Source organism: Sinocyclocheilus rhinocerous, unplaced genomic scaffold, assembly GCF_001515625.1.
Source record: "Sinocyclocheilus rhinocerous isolate Xijiao unplaced genomic scaffold, SAMN03320098_v1.1 scaffold107, whole genome shotgun sequence".
NCBI lineage: Eukaryota > Metazoa > Chordata > Actinopteri > Cypriniformes > Cyprinidae > Sinocyclocheilus > Sinocyclocheilus rhinocerous.
The window spans coordinates 407,960-426,749 of NW_015635024.1; the positions used below are offsets into that span (position 1 = coordinate 407,960).

At 37.9% G+C, this 18,790-nt stretch overlaps 1 protein-coding gene across 4 annotated transcripts in view; it reads left to right on the plus strand.

Annotated features, from left to right (window-relative positions):
* Nucleotides 1-18,790, plus strand: part of LOC107746079 (type II inositol 3,4-bisphosphate 4-phosphatase-like) — a 120,950-nt gene that overhangs the window by 39,401 nt on the left and 62,759 nt on the right. For 3 of the 4 annotated variants that reach the window (XM_016560148.1, XM_016560151.1, XM_016560150.1), the window contains 3 exons: nucleotides 2,026-2,134; nucleotides 7,118-7,187; nucleotides 12,199-12,346. In XM_016560148.1, coding sequence (XP_016415634.1) covers nucleotides 2,072-2,134; nucleotides 7,118-7,187; nucleotides 12,199-12,346 — 281 coding nt within the window. In that variant the 5' untranslated portion in view covers nucleotides 2,026-2,071. Of the gene's footprint in view, nucleotides 1-2,025; nucleotides 2,135-3,233; nucleotides 3,339-7,117; nucleotides 7,188-12,198; nucleotides 12,347-18,790 lie in introns of those variants that run through there. The other variant, XM_016560149.1, reaches the window with a different exon arrangement.

Sequence of the window (18,790 nt, forward strand, 5' to 3'; positions counted from 1 at the left end):
CGCGCAAGTTCAAAAATTTCAACTCGAGCAGAAAATTCGCATGACGTGCCAATCAGCGAAGAGTTTCTTGACACGTCCAGTTGAATCAGACAATAGAAGAGAGCATTATTGCAGCCGTCTGTTATTATATAGGTCTGGAGCATAAAAAACAATTAAAATCAGTTGTAGTGGTAGTTGTATTTTATTAGCATGGCTACAGAGATGCTGCTATCAATAATAAAAATAATAGTAATATCAGTGTATGCAGTAGTAAAATGTAACACACACATTAATACAGGATCCTAACATTATTCATCCTCCTCTGGATGGTGCTGTGAACCCAGACACGTCGGCGTTTGGCTTTCCATTGTATTTGGGACTTTTTGACAACAGGTAAAAAACAGCAATTGTAGTTATCTCCACCATGGTTGATCGTGCTGCTTTTATTCGCGCGAGTGACACAAAAAACATCCCGCGCGTAATCTAGAGCGAGTGACGCGATGCGCATATTTGCTTTGCGTCTGGTGTGAACACACCATAAGGCCCTGATCAGACAGAATGCGTTTTTCAAGTTTGAAAATGCGAGGGGCTGCGTTTTTTTAATGTTGCTAGGCAACCACCAAATCAGCTGTCCTGTCAGTCTAATCAAGGATTACAGCGAGAGCGCTCTAAAATCTTTGGTTTGCTGTTACGTAAACTGTCATATTAGCAGAAACTTTAAAAAAATACAGCTCCAGGTGACCCGCGACAGCCGCCACAAGTTTCTCCTCCATTTTTGCAGTCTTTGAACATTCCATTGGTTCCGAACGGTTCCAAGCAACTGTAAACTTCTGTCACCACAACGGAAGGCCCGCCTCTCCATTCATTCTATTGGACAATGGAAAAAAGAAATGCGAAGGACGTCGGGCACTTTTCTGCTCATAGTTGATTTTTTTTTTCAACTTCAGGCGCTCAGAGTGCTCCTACACAAATGCAAGGTGCCCGAGGCACATAAACAGCGTGCAAAACACTCACTGCCAATAGAAAACAATTAAAAAAAGGTGCCTCTCACTGCAAAAAATGTGTTCTGTCTGATCGGGCCTAAGACAGTTTGTAGCCTAAAGCTTTCAAACAAGAGAAAACCAATCAAAATCAAATGCAAATTCAAACAAGAGAACCAATCAAAAGCATCAGAATAGCATCGCTTTACTAAACAGCCTTTGGGGCCGGTCACATATCGCGTCTTTTGCACGCTCGAGTTCGTTATTTCAAATGTCGACGTGTGGCAGGAGTGCTCATAATGGAAGCGATGCGCACGTTGTGCGACGCGCTCATTTTTTCCAGGCGCGCCCGTGCCGCATCGAGATAAAAACATTTCAACTTTTCAGAATGCTGCAAGCGCACCGCGGGTCATGTGATAAGAACCAACCAATCAGCTTCATCCTTTCCCGTAACAACATTGAAAGCTCAGCCAAGATGAAGTAACAGCTGATCATAGCTGTACAGAGATAGCCATTTTAAAATAAATTTAGTAGCAGAGCTACTGCAAGCGATTTTTAGTGCTGCAAATCCATTTATCCTTTGCTGAAACTTCCGCGTCTTCATGGAGAGCGCAGGTCATGGTTGCTTAGCAACGGCAGATGCCTCCGGAGCGCAAGCGCCCGAACGCTTTGGAAAAAAGCAGAAAGCGGAGCGCCTAGTGTTTTCCACGCATTTTAGGCGTGACATGTGAACGGCCCCTTTAAGTGGAATGAGGCATTGTGCATATCAAAAACAGACAAAACAACAAATTAATATTGTTCAACATATCTTAGCTTTTTACAGAAAATATATTATTTTCATAAGTAACTGTAATTTAATTACACATTTTTTCTCAGTAACTGTAACAGATTGCATTTATTTTGTAATTAAATTATGCAATACTGTTTCATGTAACTAGTTGCTCCCCAACATTGGAAATGACCAAACGTAATGAAAGATGATGGGTGTAATTTAAATGCTCTCTTTCATGAAGACGTTGCCACACATGTATGGAGACTCATGTGTCGTTGTGTTGATGTGTTTCAGGACAGCAGATGATTCAGCTACCGTGGGCACAGTGGTGGTGAGCCGGATGAAGATGGGTGAGATCGAGGATGGTGAGGTGGACCACTTTACCACCGACATGCACCGGAAGGTAAGCTAAATAAATACAACTAGCTATTAACTAAATAACACTAGTAGTTTGACTGCTTTTAAAATAGTGGAAGAGTATATAGGCTTTACAGACAAATTTGTTCAGCTTATTCTATTCATTCCTATTCATTCATTCATTCATTCATGTATTTGTTATTTATTTAACATTTTTCTAAATAAATACATTTATGATAATTTTCTATAATTGATATACAGTAAGTTAATAATTTATCTTTTGATGAACTACAGTGGAATAACATTTCATTTTATAGAAATTTTATTTCAGTAAGTGGCATTTCATTTTTATTTCTTGAGTAATATAGTGTTTTTATTTATACTAAACTAGCACTGCTACTAACTTAACAACACTAGTAGTTCAACTGCTTTTAAAACAGTGTAGCATTTGAATATATAAGTATAACAGATAGATAGTTTAGTTTGGCAAGCTAATCTATAGAATTTATTTGTTTACTTATTTATGTTTATTAAGTATTATTTATTTATTTATTAAATGTATAATGATTGTATTGTATTTTTATACTATGTATTTTAATTAGGGATGCACCGATACCACTTTTTCCAGTACTAGTGCTGCAAATCCATTTATCCTTTGCTGAAACTTCCGCGTCTTCATGGAGAGCGCAGGTCATGGTTGCTTAGCAACGGCAGATGCCTCCGGAGCGCAAGCGCCCGAACGCTTTGGAAAAAAGCAGAAAGCGGAGCGCCTAGTGTTTTCCACGCATTTTAGGCGTGACATGTGAACGGCCCCTTTAAGTGGAAGGAGGCATTGTGCATATCAAAAACAGACAAAACAACAAATTAATATTGTTCAACATATCTTAGCTTTTTACAGAAAATATATTATTTTCATAAGTAACTGTAATTTAATTACACATTTTTTCTCAGTAACTGTAACAGATTGCATTTATTTTGTAATTAAATTATGCAATACTGTTTCATGTAACTAGTTGCTCCCCAACATTGGAAATGACCAAACGTAATGAAAGATGATGGGTGTAATTTAAATGCTGTCTTTCATGAAGACGTTGCCACACATGTATGGAGACTCATGTGTCGTTGTGTTGATGTGTTTCAGGACAGCAGATGATTCAGCTACCGTGGGCACAGTGGTGGTGAGCCGGATGAAGATGGGTGAGATCGAGGATGGTGAGGTGGACCACATTACCGCCGACATGCACCAGAAGGTAAGCTAAACAACTAGCTACTGACTCGATAACACTACTAGTTCGACTGCCTAGTGTAGCCTTGGAAGAGTATATAGACTTTATAGACAGACAGTTTAGTTTGCCCAACTTGTTTATTTATTTAATTCATTTTTTTATTTCTACATTTATTAAATCAATTTTGTAAAATATTATGATTATTATTATTATGTACATAGTTTATGTTTAATAAGTTACCTTTAAATTTATGAATGACATTTTTTTAAGTTGAAATATTTATTTCTATAGGCATTTTATTTTTTAGGTAATATTGTATTTTTGTTATTAACAACACCAGTAGTTCAGCTGCTTTCAAGACAAAATCACTGTATTTTTCATCCTATTTTATTGTGGTCGAACAGTTCATCTAAATGAATGATTCACAGATCAAATAAATGATTAGTGGTTTAATTTAGTTGTTTTTGAAGTAAAATATTTAGTTAAATGCAATGCTTCAATGAAGTGTGTTAGTAGCTTGTTGTGTAGCTAACTACGTTTTCAAGAGAGTCTCTTGACTGCTGTTGAGCTACTGTAAATTAAGAGTGGCTTGTATTGTGGGAAGTTGTCTTTTTTGTGCATATGCATGCAGTTTGTAAGGGCTGGTAATAGAAAATCACCTCTCAGGACAAGTCTTCAGTCAAAGAGGTGAGGGAAAGTGGAGTGAATATTGTGTGTGGCATCCCAGAAATTCAATTGCACAGTTGACTGAAGAAGTATAGCATCTGTTTGGAGAGCGTTTACTGTGTGTGTGTGTGTGTTTATGGAATATTGTGGAATATTTTATCCAGTAGAGGCCTGCAAGCCCGACGGGGCCCAACACGCTGAGTCCATTCGGGCCGGGCTCGGCCCATTTTTTTTTTTTTTACAGATCGGGCACGGGTCGGACTCGGGCTCATTTAGCTTCTCTCCTTTTATTGTGCCCATATACGCGCAGAGCACACATAGGCTGGTGACAGCTGACCATGCAGAGCATCAGGGAGAAGTTAGAGCGTGAGGAGTTACTAAAAGTTCACAATGATTCGGGAAAAGCTGCATTTTGGAAGAGTTTTGATTTGATTACCACGGCAAACAGTGAGTCAATTGGTCATGGCAAAAAACGTAATTACCATGAATGGGTCGGGGGGGCGGAAATAGTAAGGAGATATTTTAATTATTTATTAATAAATGAGTGTTTTCTGAGTCCGTGTCGCAAAGATGAAGGACGACGATCCTGATCCTGAGAAATGCATCTTTACGGATTGTATAAAATCCGTTAAAGTAGTAATTTAAAATGTTCTATAGATATATTTAGCAAGTCTATGAGGCAAGTATTTGCTGAGTTTCGGTTCATCTGTGAAGCGCTCCAGGCCGAAATTGCAGAAAGCGCATCTGTATGTATCCTTTATTTTATAAAAGCACAACGTTTTGTTGATATTGTGAGTGCACACAAATAAAAGTAGACCCTTTACAGTTCCTAGTGATGTATTACTCTTACCTTTACGAGCAAAAATGACGGCATATTTTAAGTTGTTTGTTATGCAAGTGATCGTGCCGGCGCCTCCATGTCCTGTAAAGCGCGCTTTAGCTCTCCGCACAAACGATTAGATATGCGTCTAATAGCGCACATTTATATAGGTTAAACATTTAAACTAACATTGTGATATGCTTGAACTGTTTTATATCTATAGATTTTATTTTAGGCAAGTCGTGATGATTTGAGAAGGCTAAATTGATCAAACATAGGCTAAGATCAACTCACTGTCTGCCGCTGGCCGCTTGGTCACTTTAAAAAACAAAAACTTACATTTAACGAACAAAAAAAATGCTCCAAACGTTTTAGGCCAGGGCCGGGCTAGGGCCTATATTTGAGGCATGTGCAGGGCTCTATATGTAGACATATGAAGGCATGTGGAAATGAGCCGTATGTGTGTCCTCAGCTGCTTTCCTCCTGTGTGTCAGGGAAAATTGAGCATTATTATTCTGACACACAGCATAACACCCTTCATGTCCCCTAAACTCAATAACTTGCACTGACACGCCCATCAGCAGAGCCCTTTAACCTTCTTTAATCAGCATGAAAGAGGCACAGACAGAATATAGGGGAAAAAACAGAAGGGAGTGAGAATTATGGAGCATTATGGAGATGGATGAAGGACATGAGAGAGGAAATTCAGACTGAGCACCATTTTAATACAGAAACTTGAAGAGATTTAAACAGAGAATGCCTTATAAATGACAATCCTGAATTTGAATTGAGGTAGCAAACGAGATTCAGAATTTATATTTGAATGCAGGGAAGTAGAAATAAATTGTTTGTAACTTGAAAAGGAAAGTTTGTCAAGACGAACTTTGAATGTTGGATTGGCAAAACCTTGTCTAAAAGTTGAAGTTTGAAAAGTATATAGACCGCACGGACAGATTGTTGAGTTTGCCAAGCTATCATAATAATATGTTTAATTTTTCAGTTTGAAATACCCATAAAGTCATCACCCATTTTTCATGTGGGGTATTTTGAGAAATATTAAAAAGTAAGTTTTTATTTGTTTGTTTGTTCATAGGCTTGTATATTTATTTGTAGGTTTGCATTTTTATTTTTACATTTATTTGATTTTTATTAATTATATTCATAATTATATTTCATAATTGCCTTACTACAGTGGAAGAACACTTTTCTTTCAAAAATAGATAGATAGATAGATAGATAGATAGATAGATGGATCGATGGATCGATGGGTGATAGATGGATCGATGGATGGGTGGATGGATCGATGGATGGGTGATGGATGGATGGATGGATGGATGGGTGGATGGATGGATGGGTGATGCATGGATGGATGGATGGATGGGTGATGGATGGATGGATGGATGAGTGATAGATGGATGGATGGATGGATGGGTGATCGATTGATGGATGGGTGATCGATTGATGGATGGGTGATAGATGGATTGATGGATGGATGGATGGGTGATGGATGGATGGATGGATAGATAGATGGGTGGATGGGTGGATGAGTGATGGATGGATGGATTGATGGATGGATGGGTGATGGATGGGTGGATGGGTGATAGCTAGATAGATGGATGAATGGATGGATGGGTGAAAGATAAATAGATGGATGGATGGGTAATAGATAGTGTGTGTTTTTGTGTGTCTGTTTATTGGCTCAGAGCCGTTGTGGTTTTATTTGATCTGTGGGCTTCAGAAGTGATTTTCTTTGTTCTTCATGAGGGAATGTGGGTCAGACCTGATGTATGTTTGAGGGGCATCTGCCACAGAACAAGAACAAGGCCTGATTGCAACTCTTCTCTTGTTTTGGGTTTTTTTTCTCCCTCTTGAGCTGTGTGCCAAGAACTGACTGGAAACACTTACAGACCCATCCAAGGTCATGAGACCTAATGTGACGTGAAGACTCATCCGTCATCGCACTAAACCCTGATGCGGGCGTTGCATTTCAAGTGATTAGTCCGTAAGCACTGCGGCTGATGTTGATGGAGGGTCGTGTTTGTCTTGAGCTGCTGTGAGGGTTTCTCCTCTCCTGGATTGCTTACATTGGCGCTGGGGGATACTTGGAGAAGTCCTCTATTATCTGAGCAGTGGTGCAGGTGACAGCTTGTCACTGTGTTCGGCTCGTGAGATGGAGAGAGAGAGTCACGGGACGATGTTATGTTTTAAACTCTGATGTCGTCGGCTGTATTTAGAGTAGTAGTCATTATTCTGATGTCTAATAATCGGGACAAATGAGCTTCAGTCTCAAATGCACAATCTTGTTTTCTTCCCACAGTGCACGCTGGTGTACGAGTCGTCACATGGAAGGATTAATGACAAAGATAACGGACCAATAATGAATGCTGGTGAGTTAAAAAATATTTTATATTTTGAGTTTTTTGCTCATATGCAGTCAAGTTTCTAATACTTGAAGAAAGAGAGTTAGTGGAAGTGTGTGATTTGAAACACGCCATCGTTTAATTTCCGCTGCTGGGTTGTTTTGAATGCATAAATGTCATGTGACTACATATACGCACAGAAAAATGACAATGCTGATTGGCTGATGGCAACACATACATGATTAAAATAAATAAATAAAAAATGTCCACGTCACACTTTTAAAGGGGTCATATGATGCGATTTCAAGTTTTCCTTTCTCTTTGGAGTGTTACGTAGAATTGGGCACTTTCAGTAAGACTTTTTATTATTTAAAAAGAAATGAATATTTTTATTCAGCAAGGATGGATTAAATTGTTCAAATGCGACAGTAAAAACTTTTATAATATTACAAATGATTTCTATTTCAAATAAATGCTTTTCTTTTGAAATTTCTAGTTATCTATGAATACTGAAAAAAAACTGTTGTCAACATTGATAATAATAAGAAATGTTTAATGAGCATCAAATCAGTATATTAGAATGATTTCTGAAGGATCATGTGACACTGAAGACTGGAGTATGATGCTGAAAATTCAGCTTTGATCACAGGAATAAATTACATTTTAATATTGATTACAATAGATGACAGTGTTTTTCAAATGTATTAATATTTCACAATTTTTGCAGTTGTTTTGATTTTAAAAAATGCAGCCTTAGTCAGCAGAAGAGACTTTATTCATATTTTATAATATAATGGAAAATTTCCGTTTTATGTCATTGAAATGTATAGAATGCATGGATTGGATTGCCATGAGTGGTGACAGGATATGCTTTTTGCAACCATCTTCCATCAGCAGTTAACTAGGTCATGCTAACCAGCCAAACCTCATTATCAAGCTCTGCAGCCATACAGAATTCACTGATACATGTGATGTAATTTCCTATAGGAACATTTGATTGCTCAGGGGTGGTTCTTCAAACTCCTTCAAAGTGTTATTATTTCATGTATGGATCAACATTTTGTCTCAGATGTTTCTTTTAAATTCTATAGAGGAAATACAAAATGAGGCAGTTGCTGAAATAAAATCCAACTGTAGAGCTATAAAGGAAAGTGCATAGCAGCTCAGATCATTCAGGCTTCGGATAATCTGATGAGTTCATATTGAGTTCTTTGACTTTTGATCACAGACTTTTGTGTCTTGATGAATTTGAGCAGTTTGTGATCTCTGCTGAAACTCTAGAGATGATGCTTGATTACGTTTTCTCTGGAAAGCAGAAGGCCTGAGCAAACATCTCCTTTTGCTCGCTGTTTAAGCTCATTACTGTCTAGGAAGCGTTTTCTAACACAATCTGGTTACAGTTGGTTATGACACCCAAGAAGTGATATCATTTGAACTCTAAATTGATCAAAAATGAGAGTAAAGACATTTATAGTGTCACAAAAGATTTCTATTTGAAATAAATGCTGTTCTTTTGATCTTTTCTGTTCATCAAAGAACCACAAATTACATTCTATGTGTTTTTTCCTAGAAAATAAAACCCACATTTACGTGATTTTACGACATTATGAAATGAATAGAAAATAAAACATCTCATTATACTTACTATGACCTCCTGTGGTGGACAAACAACATTTTCTAAAGCACCTTTTTTTTTAAATGAGCTTTTGTTTTTCAGCCCCAATTTCCTATTCTAGCAAAGTTTTGTTGGAATAAATGGTCCTTAAGACTGAATATGTAATCAAAAATAGTGTTGTTTTAATTTGGCATGTTTGTTTGGTGTATTTTCGGTCCAATTATGTGGGCGAGCAATGAAATAATCAGTAGCTAATGGAATCATTAAGTAGAAGCAGAAGCAGAATAGAATTCCGTATGATTCCCATCCGTATTGTTGAGATTATGAAGTGGATTTGGCAGCGTTTGATTGCCGTCCCAGTGAACGGTGTGATTGCTGCGGCTAAATAACAGTCAGCAGCGGTGTGAAGTGCAGCTCATTACCTTAATTACCTCAGGTAATGTAGCAATAAACAGTATTGGGGGAATGCGATAGTTCTGTGCCATTTCAATTGAGTCCGTGTAAATTTGCACAAGGAGGAAAAGAGAGTTGGGATGTGTCGGATAGTTTTGGCTCATTATTAGTGAGTGAATAGACCCGAAGTCTCAGGATGAGAAAAGTTCCCTGAGAAACAAACTCTGTAGAAGGTCATTTCTTTATTTATGAGCTGCTGTGATGTGATGGATGGAGGGGAAGTCGGGAACGGCAGACGAATCTCTCCAGAAGTCCAGGGTGTTGGGTGTTATCGTCGCATCTAATGTTTCGCTGTGTTTATTTGTTGGCGTGTCTGTAACCGTACTGAATGGCATTGTCGATGGCTGTTGTTTTAATCACACCGTCAAAATGTGTTAAGTCTCTGCTGCTTCGGTAAGAGTGACTAATGAAATGTGTCCTCGTCACCCCGACCCCTGTGCTTCAACACGAACTCGACTCACAGTCATTTCCCTAAGAGCTTGAGCAGGCAGAGACGCTGTGATCCGATTGGCCGTTGGATTAGAGGGCAGACGGGAGGGCGGAGTCAGAGGTTAATCCTCTTCTGTGAAGAACTCTGCACTGGATGAGGGAGTTTCCGTCCCAGTGAACGGTGTGATTGCTGCGGCTAAATAACAGTCAGCAGCGGTGTGAAGTGCAGCTCATTACCTTAATTACCTCAGGTAATGTAGCAATAAACAGTATTGGGGGAATGCGATAGTTCTGTGACATTTCAATTGAGTCCGTGTAAATTTGCACAAGGAGGAAAAGAGAGTTGGGATGTGTCGGATAGTTTTGGCTCATTATTAGTGAGTGAATAGACCCGAAGTCTCAGGATGAGAAAAGTTCCCTGAGAAACAAACTCTGTAGAAGGTCATTTCTTTATTTATGAGCTGCTGTGATGTGATGGATGGAGGGGAAGTCGGGAACGGCAGACGAATCTCTCCAGAAGTCCAGGGTGTTGGGTGTTATCTTCGCATCTAATGTTTCGCTGTGTTTATTTGTTGACGTGTCTGTAACCGTACTGAATGGCATTGTCGATGGCTGTTGTTTTAATCACACCGTCAAAATGTGTTAAGTCTCTGCTGCTTCGGTAAGAGTGACTAATGAAATGTGTCCTCGTCACCCCGACCCCTGTGCTTCAACACGAACTCGACTCACAGTCATTTCCCTAAGAGCTTGAGCAGGCAGAGACGCTGTGATCCGATTGGCCGTTGGATTAGAGGGCAGACGGGAGGGCGGAGTCAGAGGTTAATCCTCTTCTGTGAAGAACTCTGCACTGGATGAGGGAGTTTGAGTCCGCTTCTCCTCCTCTGGAGGTCACGCATCCATCTGCCTCTGTATTCACTCGACATCCTCAGCCAACTACATGTCTGTACTTCCTGCTTCCATTAAGGACACAATGCAATGTTTTGGTGGTCATGAATTATTATTATTATTATTATTTTTGTAGAAAGGAAAATATTTTAATCTAAATCTGATTTGATATATTATGAGATTATATATAATAATGCAATCAAATTAAATATATTAATGTAAGATATATATATATATATAGTAGCTTAAGTTGCATTATTCAAAAGAATAACAATTGCACAATGGCTGTACATCGGACTACATTTAAAATATATCTTAATAACATTAAAATAACCTTTTTTAATGACCAAAATGTATAGAAGTGCCACATTTTGCATGCAACCCTGTTGCTACATGATTACATATACATAAAATTGTGACACCCTGTGTTTTGTTACACTGCAAAAAATTATTTTCTTCCTTAGTATTCGTGTCTTGTTTTCTAGTATAAATATCTACAAATTCTTGAATCAGGATGCATTTACTGTACAAGTAAAATGACTTAAGATATTAAGTCTTTTTTTCTAAAAATAAAAAAATATCCAAATTTTGTTAATGTTTCCTTAAAACAAGCAAAAATATCTGCCAATGGGGCAAGAAAAATTATCTTGTTTAGCCTTTGAATTAAGATTATTTTTCTTACCCCATTGGCAGATATTTTTGCTTGTTTTAAGCAAAAGCTTACAAAGTTTGGATACTTTTTTTCAAAAAACAAGACTAAGAATATCTTAAGTCATTTTACTTGTCAAGTAAATGCATCTTGATTCAAGAATGTTTAGACATTTATACTAGAAAACAAAACAAAAATACAAATTAAGAAAATAATTTTTGCAGTGATACAGGGGCAACAAAACAGACTTATTTAAATCTAGCTCCTTTTCATGAAGGGTTCATTTTATGTTAGATAGTTTAATTTTCTTGCTGGTTTCAGCCGTTATATTTATGGTAGTCAGACTTCTCCATTTTATATATACCCTCATTATGTTTAAAAAAAAAGCCCTTTGTTTAAGCTCTTACGGAGTTATGGTAGGCCTTTTTTTCTGTGTATTTAATAAGAATCTCAGGCTGCAACCACAAAGACCAGAAATGGTGAAAACGTCCACTATTTAGGCAACTCTATCATGAGGAAAAGTAATCGCTCGGGTGAGGCTTGCAGATTTCCCCTCAGGTCCTGCTCCGTTGACTCGCCTGTAGAGCGAAGCCTTGATGAGGAGCAAGATTTCATGAGGAAATAACTTCTCCTGCCACAGCCTCACTTCTGATAAGAGCATTAAACACATCCTGCGCTCTCATTCACGGCTATCCAGAAACGCTTTCCCCTCCGTCTCTCTTGGTTAGCAGCTCTTAAAGCAGTTTTAATAGTGTAGGATATAGTATAAACATCTGTCAGACAACAAAAAACACCATAAAATGCTCCGCATAACCCGTGTGCTATATTTCCATGTCTTCTCAAGTTATACAATAGCTTTGTGGAAGGAACGGGCTGAAATTACCGTGTTGTTATTCACAGTACTTTGCCTAAATGATCAAATGTAAAGACATCTAGAAGTTGCTGTATCTCTTGCTTAATGTCTCTCTCTCTCTGTTTCTCTCTCTCTCTCTCTCTCTCTCCATCAGTGTTTAAGAACGCGGTGTGTAAGGTGTACAGGTTTCAGACGGTGGACAGTAAATGGATGTTGGTTCGGGAACAGATGGCGGAGTGTACGCTGTCCTTCAGCATCCCGAAGCAGCTCATCGCCCTCTACATTCAGGAGGATACCTGCAGGTAAGACCCGTTCAGACCCGGCAGAGCAAACAGGACAGGGGGAAGCAGTGACGCAGGCAAGACTGTTAAAGCGGCACAAAAAGTTTTACGCCCACAGTGATGAGTCTTGGGTGTAATGTCAGAGTTAATGTGCCTACTGTATAAACCTCTGCTCTGGATGTTTAATGCAGTATCTGGTGTGAAGAGCTGCCTTCACTGGAAAGATGACAGCCAGTCAATACAGTGTTAAATCAATATAATCAAAACTAGATTTTTTATTTTATTTTTATTCATGTGGCAGACGCTTTTAACCAAAGCATTTGTGTTTGTGTGCTCAGTGACAATCAAACCTATGACTTTGCGACCAGGTGAACTACAGGAATACTAATTTTTGCATTTTAATAGTGACATTTTTTTGTAGCATTTTTTTAGCATTTGCCACACGTTGCAACTTGTTTATTTTGGTAGTTGTCACATATTTCTCTTTTATATATATATATGTTTATCTCTCTCTCTCTCTCATATATATATATATATGTAACTGAAATATTTTTAGTCTCTTCTGCTCACCAAGGCTGCTTTTATTTGATGAAAAATACAGTAAAAACAGTAATATTGTGAAATATTATTACAATTTAAAATAACTGTTTTCTATGTGAATATATTTTAAAATGTAATTTATTCCTCTGATGCAAAGCTGAATTTTTTTTACGGGGCAGACAAGACGTGAGACGTGCGGATCCATGTGCAAGCTTTATTCACAGGCGGCAGCCTCCTCGGCTGGATCGGAACAGGACAAAAGTCTATAATTGGCCTTCATGACAGGTTTAGAACAAGTCGAGAGTTCCGAGATAGCCTCCTCGGCTGGTTCAGGGCAGGAAAAAAGTTTATAAGCGGCCTCCGTAGCCGCGACAGGACAGGAAGAGAGTTCATAGGCGGCCTCCTTGGCCAGAACAGGACAAGCAGAGAGTTTACAGACGGCCTCCTTGGCCGGAACAGAACAGGAAGAGAGTTCACAGGCGGCCTCCCTAGCCGTGACAGGACGGACAGAGAGTTCACAGACGGCCTCCCTGGCCGGAACAGAACAGGCAAAGAGTTCACAAATGGCCTCCCTAGCCGTTACAGGACAGGCAGAGAATCCACAGACGGCCTCCATAGCCGTTACAGGACTGGCAGAGGGGTCCCAGACGGCCTCCCTGGCCGGAAAAGAACAGGACGAGAGTTTATAAATGGATACCACGGACACCTCTGGAGGTTCTGCAGCAGATGCCGCCACCTCTAAAGGATCTACAGCCGTACCATCAGGAAACAGGGAAAGTTCATGAATATTCTCCTTAACAAAACAGGCACAGAGTTCAGCAACGGTTCCTTCGACCGTGACATGACAGGCTGAACTTGGAAACAGTTGTGCTGCTTCATATTTTTGTGGAAACCATAATACATGCTTTTAAGGACTCTTTGATGAACAGAAAGTTCAAAAGAAGAGCATTTATTTGTAATTGTAACATTAAAAGTTTTTTATTGTCAAGTATTCATGACTTTCAAATATATATATATATTAGTTATATATATATATAAGCATATATTATATATGCTTAGTTATCGTTAGCAAGGTAGTTGTTAAGTTTAGGTATAGGATAGGATTAAGGATCTAAAATATGGTCATGCAGAATAATTTATTAATATGTGCTTTATAAGTACTAATAAACAGCTGATATGCCTGTAATATCCATGCTAGTTAATAGTGAGAATTGGTCCTTAAAATTAAGTGTTACCGATTTTTTTCTTTTCTTTCATTCTCCAGAGCTTCCCCTTTCAGCTTCATAACGAGAAAAAAAAATGATGACAGGATTTTGATTAAGTTTTAAAATATTCCTTTAATTTGTGGTTGTAATGAAACCAATCCAGGGCCCAGATCTAGACGCTGGTCCAATGGAAACTGTCTGTATGAGAGTCAATTGTCTTGTGATATAAAATCTGCTGTGAATATCATGTGAATGTCCTGCAAACAGCATGGCGGCTGAGGTATCGTGACTACATTGTGTGGTAAGATCCCTGGCGATTCCCGCTCCTAGAGAACGGGTTCAAGTGTAGGTTGAGCGAAGCTGGAATTGTTTGGAAGAACGAATGCGACACAGAAGGCAGTGTGAGCAAGATGTCGCGCGCTTGTGGAGCGAGGGTTTATTTCTGATATGGAAATGGCTGTTTTAGAGCTATACTTAGCCTGCACTAAATTATTCAAGGATGTTTAACACTTCAAAGGAGAGTGCCTGTCCTCTCTCTCAGAAACTCAACTACCTCTCCCTCTCTCCTGCTTTTCTTTCATTTTACCTTTGCTTTCTCTGTTCCCTCCATCTCATTGTGGTAGAGTTGTAACCTGAGCGTTTAAAGGGAAAATCTAAAAGAGAATGGAGCCGCGTGGAAACGCGAGGTGAAGAGAACAAGGGCGCAACGTGGGAAAACTTCAGTAGAAAGCTTTCTAAAGCACAGCAGTCAACATTACACTCCGACACAACGCTTAGATGTTTGTTAAGAACACACACTGCTCAGTTCCTATGCAATTCAGTCAGATGAAGGAGTGATCACACAGCTCAGTGAAAATCTGTTATATATTTTAAAGTATATTATATTGTATATATTTTTGTATTAATATTTTTAATGATATAGTGTAATATTTTTATATTTTTAAACTGAAAATGTCTAATCAGAAAAAGTTAGTTTTTACCAAAACGTCTGTGAGACAATGTGGAATTTCTTTGAATAGCAATTTAATAAATTCCACTTACTGTCAACATCTGTGGCCAATTCAGTTCAAATATCACACTTGTAAACTGAATGGAGTCAGTTCTGTAATTCAGGTTTTTGCCCAATCCTAGCACTAAAGGCTAGACTAAGACTTTGACAACTGTAAACCGGTTTCTCACCGCAGAGCATCATGCTGAACAATCTCACGGCTTAATTTGTTCTTTGTTTCCAGCTCTCACGCTTTCCCCAGAGTTTCTGTTTTTATGTACATGCAAAACACTTCTCAGCACGCATCATTATCAGCGGCAGCTTCCCCGGAGTCGACAGGTATTACCATAGGCATGTTTTCATCTACAACAAATCATTGTACGCCGGTCCAGGCTGTGTGTGTGTGTGTTTGGCCATTGAAGAATGTGAGATCATTAACTCGGCGATACACACATTCCCAGACTGGAGCTCCCATAGATCAGACCCTGCTAAGCAATTATCATCATGTGTGCATTATTCAGCGAGGCTGTTTGGCCTCAACACCTGCTCTCCCCGCTACAGACAGGTAACTCAAGCAGCCATTTCTATCCCTAGACATCTAATTATCGGCCCGGGTGCCATGTTCACCTTGAAACCCATTTCAGCTGCTTTTATTGGCTCTGGTTTAACCACAATTGCATACGATTCAAAGAAAAAAGATGTCATGTCTCAACGTGTTTAGAAAATGATGGAATCGAATGCAATACGATGCTGATGCTTTGACATTAGTGGTGTTTGCTAAGCATCACTGTTACTGATGTGACTCGCATTCGCACACCGGCAAAACTCACATCATCTTCAGCAGTTGTCAAACTCTAGTGTTTGTTTATTGTGAATGAGGGCTTTTGTCTACATTTGTGTTTCCGTCTAGTGTTCATTTGCGCTTTCATCGGACTGATGTCATTGGAAATTCACAGTGTTGTTCACTGCGTGTGTCCTTCAGAAGTCAACATGACATCTAAATTGAACATATTTTATTGCATAAAGCACATTCCTGTTCTTATTTATTTTGCACGATTCATCATTGCAACTCATTAAAAAATTTTTCAGAATTTTCATGTGTCTTCATAGCTAATCAAAAACAAACTCTTCACCTCTGAATTGACTTTCCTTGTCGTGTGGTGTCACTAGTCTATTTTATTTTATTTTATCTTATTTGTGATTTTATTTTATTTTAATTTACTTTACTTTACTTTACTTTACTTTAACCACATTACACTCCGACACAACGCTTAGATGTTTGTTAAGAACACACACTGCTCAGTTCCTATGCAATTCAGTCAGATGAAGGAGTGATCACACAGCTCAGTGAAAATCTGTGGAAGAAGAATGTGGACATGTTTGCAGATGATGCAACAGGAGATGTTTTGGGGTTTCTGATGGTTGGATGCCTTGTCGGGTGGTGTCACTAGTCTATTTTATTTTATTTTATCTTATTTGTGATTTTATTTTATTTTAATTTACTTTACTTTACTTTACTTTACTTTAACCCACTTAGTTCCTGATGCATATTTTGAGGTCTTGACCTATGCTTTTTTTCTTCTCTAAGTATCTGTTTAACTTGAAATTTCATGCGATTATAAAAGTTATATGATGCGATTTGAAGTTTTCCTTTCTCTTTGGAGTGTTACAAGCTGTTCGTGAATAGATAAGATCCCTAAAGTTGCAAAGACTAAAGTCACAAACCCAAAGAGATATTCTTTATAAAAGTTAAGACTCAAAAATACAGTATAAGTCATTATAATCCGTAATTATGTACCCACTGGATGCAACAAAAGCCTCGTTTATAATGGGTTTTAAACGGGACACGGCATCACAATATGGTGAGGGGCGTAACATTTCCGTCACACGCTTGAGGTATTCGGCCAATCACAACGCACTGGATAGCTGGCCAATCAGAGCACACCTCGCTTTTTCAGACCGATGAGCTTTGTAAAAATCGATGCGTTTCAGAAAGGCGGGGCATAGAGGAGAAACAATAATGTACAGTATGTGGAAAATAATGTGTTTTTTTAACCTTAAACCGCATAAACACATTTCATTACACCAAATACACAAAATAATGTTCTTTTTAGCAACATCATATGACCCTTTTAAATGGGTTTTAAATGCCTTCACGTTGAGCAAGGGGTCAAGTTTAAAGAAGTTAGGTCCAGTTAGCCCCCTGCTGGACAATAACGTGACTAAACAATTTTAGGACCAAAAATCATATTTCTCCATGCAAAAGGTCCAGCTATTCAAAAGTAGCTATGTATTTTGAGGAAATAAAATAGCATATTATATTACAATAGATGTTTCGCCAGTGTCTGATATTTATTTAGTTAGTTATTTAATCATAAAAATGTATTTCATACAAATAAATACATAAATAAATATATAGATATTTCTTTTAAATTCTTTTCTTTATTTAAATATTTTCTGTAAGACAAAGCATGAAATTTAATTGATGTTTGCCAGTGTCCGGAATGTATTTATTGTAAGACTTATCAGAGAATGAAATTAACTTTTTTTTTTTTCGTTGTCAGCCGCCTTGAAATAAAATAGCATTATTTCAGTATATTATAATAGATGTTTTGCTAGTGTCAGATATTTAATTATTTATTTATTGTAATACTTTTTTCATTCAGTTTTGTTTCTTTTTTTAAACAAAGCATGACATTGGCTTATTTTTCCCTGTCTGCTGTCTTTAAAGAAATAAAACAGCAGGTATTTTATATGATTAAAATGTATGACACAAGTGCCAAGTATTATTTTTGTTTTTACTTATTTAGTTCCTTGTCAGCTGTCTTTGAAGAAGTAGCAATTTTCATTATTATTATTTTAACAGATGTTTTGCCAGTGTCCGATATTATTTTTTGTAAGAAAAAGGATGGTATTGACGCAAATGCCCAATAATGTAAATTAATTAATGATTTATTTTTGCCTAAATTGCCTGTCTGCAGTCTTTGAAGAAATAAAATAGCAAGTATTAAATTTTATTATATGATTCAAGTGCCCAGCATGTGTCATTTTTTTATTATTTTGCATAAATATGCCTTATTTTTCCCCCATCTGCTGTCTTTTGAAGAAATAACATAGCAAGTATTTAATTTTATTATATGATGCAAGTGCCCAATATGTATTAATGATTTTTTTGTTACCATTTTATTTATTTATTTATTTATTTTATTTTTACATAAAATTGCCTTTTTTTCTCCCCGTCTGCTGTCTTTGACGTCTCCGTTGAGGATCATGTGTGTTCCTGTGATACCATCAGCCAGTCAGTGTAGTGATGATGTCATTTCCTGCGGCTACAGAGTGATTAGTCACACGAATTTTACATTTAAAAGATGCATCATGCAGGTCGTGTACATCCAGAGGGGATGAGAAACTGTCATTGAGATGAATGCCAATGCTAACAGATAACTTTCATTCCCCATGCTTTATATAGATGTTTGGTTGCAGGGCTGAACTGAGACTCAATTCTTCTTCACATTCATACTTTAATCTTGACAGCCTGTACACACAAGTTTCAGTAGTATAGAAAGTGAGCAATGTGGACGTTTTTTTCTCACAATTGGTCATTTAACTTTCCAAATTGTGTTTTCCGATGTATTTGTGTTGAGGTCAGTGCATTTTGTAGTTTCTTCACCAGTGTAATACTGCACTCAAAGGTACTTTAGCTGTTGTTAATTACTATTCCCGTCACATTTC